Source organism: Taurulus bubalis (assembly GCF_910589615.1).
Source record: "Taurulus bubalis genome assembly, chromosome: 19".
NCBI lineage: Eukaryota > Metazoa > Chordata > Actinopteri > Perciformes > Cottidae > Taurulus > Taurulus bubalis.
The window spans coordinates 18,503,084-18,506,564 of record NC_136607.1 but is presented as its reverse complement, the minus strand read 5'-3'; the positions used below and the strand labels follow the sequence as shown (position 1 = coordinate 18,506,564).

General features: G+C 33.3%; 1 protein-coding gene across 1 annotated transcript; it reads right to left on the bottom strand.

Moving 5' to 3' along the window:
* Positions 1 to 217: 217 nt before the first annotated feature.
* Positions 218 to 3,069, bottom strand: pbdc1 (polysaccharide biosynthesis domain containing 1). The gene is made up of 6 exons (XM_079235404.1): positions 3,039 to 3,069; positions 2,410 to 2,475; positions 2,099 to 2,158; positions 1,438 to 1,578; positions 564 to 675; positions 218 to 493 (listed from the first exon to the last, which is right to left on the bottom strand). Exons 1-6 carry the CDS (start codon positions 3,066 to 3,068, stop codon positions 375 to 377), a joined length of 528 nt encoding a protein of 175 aa, XP_079091530.1. The 5' UTR covers position 3,069; the 3' UTR covers positions 218 to 374.
* Between the last annotated feature and the right edge of the window lie 412 nt (positions 3,070 to 3,481).

Below are 3,481 nucleotides of genomic sequence, written 5' to 3'. Positions count from 1 at the left end.
AGTTTTTACTCCTCGGCTCCGTCTTCATATGTAATGTTTATATTTACTGTTTATATTTACTCCAGTCATACGGAGCCCCAACAGATTTAGATACCGAATTAAATCAATACTTTAAATCGGCCATATTCAATTAGACTATATTTAAATCCCTTCATTTTGATTCTGAGCATCAGAATCCTCAACGTGGTTATTTTTATTATGACCACAATATTGAGAAAAGGGCATCAGACTTTATTTGTAATTTCCACGGTTACAGGGAAACAAAACAAACAACTTTACCGTAAATACAAAATGAGAACATAAAAAGTTAATCTTTCTGGATCCTGGAGGTCCTGAGCGGTGGTTGATGGTTACTGGTGGTTACTGGTTGGTGGTTACTGGGTTACTGGTTCTTTTTGAGACGAGCTCTTTGACCGATTGGCTAAGAACACGGTGTCGTTGTAACCTTCTCGGTTTCGGGCAACTTCAACAGCAAAGAACTGAGTCCTGGTGGCTGAAAACATAAAAACATGAATGTATTTGTTGTAAATAACAATAAGTTCCACAGTGAGATGGAAACGCACCAAAGATGGTGTTCTCCTCGGTGTAATCTTTCTCACAGTCCAGACGGAGCAGAGTGCCGTAGTTGAAATCCTCGATGAGTCCTTCAAACTGGTTGCAGAAAGGACGCCACGTCTGCAACCGGTAGACATTAAATAGTTAGACATGAAATAGTTAAATGTTTAAACGGTAGACATTAAATAGTTAAAACGGTAAATAGTCAACCGTTAAGTTAAACGCTAAGTAGTTAAACATAAAATAGTTCAATCGTTAAATGTAAATTGTGAAAAGACAAAACAATCAAATATAGAAAGCTGAATTAAATTAATCTCACGGTTGGTTTTAGAGCTGATTGTGAACAAACTTTGAAATCTTTGTTAGTTTCATAAACTAGAAGCTCAAATAAATATATATATATATATATATATATAAAAAAACGTAGGTTTTTCATTGTACGGAGTAACTGTTAACTGTGCATATGACATATATATATATATATATATATATAGTATTTTATATAAATATATAGTATTTTATATAAATATATTGCATTTCATATAAAGTCAGCATTCAGTTTTTCAGATTTGTTCCTTATTAAATATTAAGACATTTCAGGTCCTCTGCTCTTGTGGAGACTAAATGGAACCTGGTTTGGTGATATAGATATATATATATATATATATATATATATATATATATATATATATATATATATATATATATATATATATATATATATTATTTGTTATTATCTCTAAATAATATATATTATAACCTCCTTGACCTCCTCAGATTTTAGGTGCTCTTGTAGAGAATAAATATAACCTGGTTTGGTGCTATATATAAATTATGTTATTATCTATAAATAATATTGAATATACATATATATGTCATAACCTCCTTGGCCTCATCAGACTTCAGGTCCTCCGCCTTCAGCAGCTTGATGTCGAGCTCCTTGAACGTTCCTCTGAAGGTCGAGTAGATTTCATCGTCCAGCTTCGTCAGTTTCAGGAACTTTGGCTCGACTGCAGAAATGAGCTGAAGAAGAAGAGTTTTAGTTCCTCTGTTGGTGGGTCACAATAAACAGACTGACACACACATATTTATATATATATATATGTGTATTCGTATTCATACACATACTGTATGTCCTATTTATTGTGGTCCCACTATAACACAGAGATCACAGTATATTCATGTATTCTACTAGTCATGTGTAATACTGCCCTGTAATATTTCATTATATTTGATTCCTATGTAATATATACATTTCAACACTATTTTATATACCAAATATGAATTTAACATCAAGGTTTTCTTTCTATACATATTTGTGAGCGCTGCACGAATAATTTAAAACATATCTGTGATCATCATAAATGATCAATTAATGCATTAAATTTAACCACTAGAGCTCTATATTTAGCCCTATTTAATAATATGAGTTATATTTAATAATTACAGCTCCAAATGTAATCACCTCGGCGTGGTTGTAGGCCTTCATGTGAAGTATATTAGTTGATATAATATATATATATGCATATATAAGAGAACTCACGTTGAAGTAGACCTCTGCGTGGTTGTAGGCCTTCATCGCCCACATGACTTCCAGCCGCGGCTGAAAGAAGAAAAAGGAACGAAGGTGAGAAGGAAATATTGATACTGTACATTTAGGCATGCAACACTTTAATAACATTATTATTATATCTCCTCACTGGAACTCTACTTTAATACAAGTACACATTCTGGTTAATATGAAGTACCATATGTACTGATGACTTCACTGTGTACTTCACTGTGTACTTTACTTCAGATGTGAATACTTCCTCCACCACTCACATAAATATGAAATATGAAAGAAACACTTACGTCATTCCCGTAGGCGTCAGCTGGGAGAGACAGCGCATGAGCAGCTGCTGAAACTCCGCTCACTCCCTGTGAACCCAGAAAGAACACGTCACTACTATTATTATTAAATATAGTAGTTATATATAAATGTTAATACCAATACAATGAATATTGATATCAATAAAATTATAATTAATACCAATAAAAGGAATATGAATATAATTAAAATGAATAGTAAAATAAATACAAGGAATATTAATATCAATAAAAAAGGTATATTAATATAAATTAAAGAAATAGTAAAATTAATTAAAAGAATATTCATACAATTAATATAAATAAAATGAATATTAATATCAATAAAATTAATATTAATATCAATAAAAGGAGCTACGTTGTTTATTTATTTGCGTCTAGAAGATGAGCCCAAATGATGACGTCACACATGTGACGTCATGATAACACGTGTTTCCCTCTCAGCTAGCTAGCATTAGCGCCTTTAGCTCCCTGTGGCTTCGGGAAACCTTTAAACTCTAAACTCTCCTCTTCGCATCTCTCGGGCTGCTTTCTGCGTGTTTGCTGAAGCCAAACGGCAATAAAAAGATATGAGAAGACCTCACGAGAGACGGTAGAGAGCACGTGATTCCTACCAGAGAGGCCAGCATATCATCCGACGCCATTTCGCTCAACCAAAGATCGTCTATGAGGTTAAGATGCACTACTACGCATGCGCATTTCGTTCTAATTTGTCTCCCAAGAGCAACAGGGATGAAACACCAGAGGAGAAATAATACATAATATAAATATTAAAAATATTATTGTATATGTAATGTTAATATATGGGTCACTATTCTGTGTATGGATCCCTACGGCTCGTGACACTCACACACCGTTGATGGCGCACTACCGTCGAACGGAGTGAACTATCTCTTTTATTTTTCTAATCTCTGTGCTGAACTATGACTCCTCGGGTCGTCACGTGATTTAAAGGGCAAGCGTCGCAGTTAAAGAATAAACAAATATACAACAAATCTAAATATTTCTTCTTAATCTCAGAAATCGTCAAAAAATGTAAATTTTTAATATGATGAAC

Coding starts and splice junctions, on each gene's coding strand:
- pbdc1 (XM_079235404.1), bottom strand. CDS start 3,068: ATGGCGTCGGATGATATGCTGGCCTCTCTG. Junction 2,476..3,038: donor ATGATATGCTGGCCTCTCTG/GTAGGAATCACG, acceptor CTGGGTTCACAG/GGAGTGAGCGGAGTTTCAGC. Junction 676..1,437: donor AGTCTGATGAGGCCAAGGAG/GTTATGACATAT, acceptor TACCGGTTGCAG/ACGTGGCGTCCTTTCTGCAA.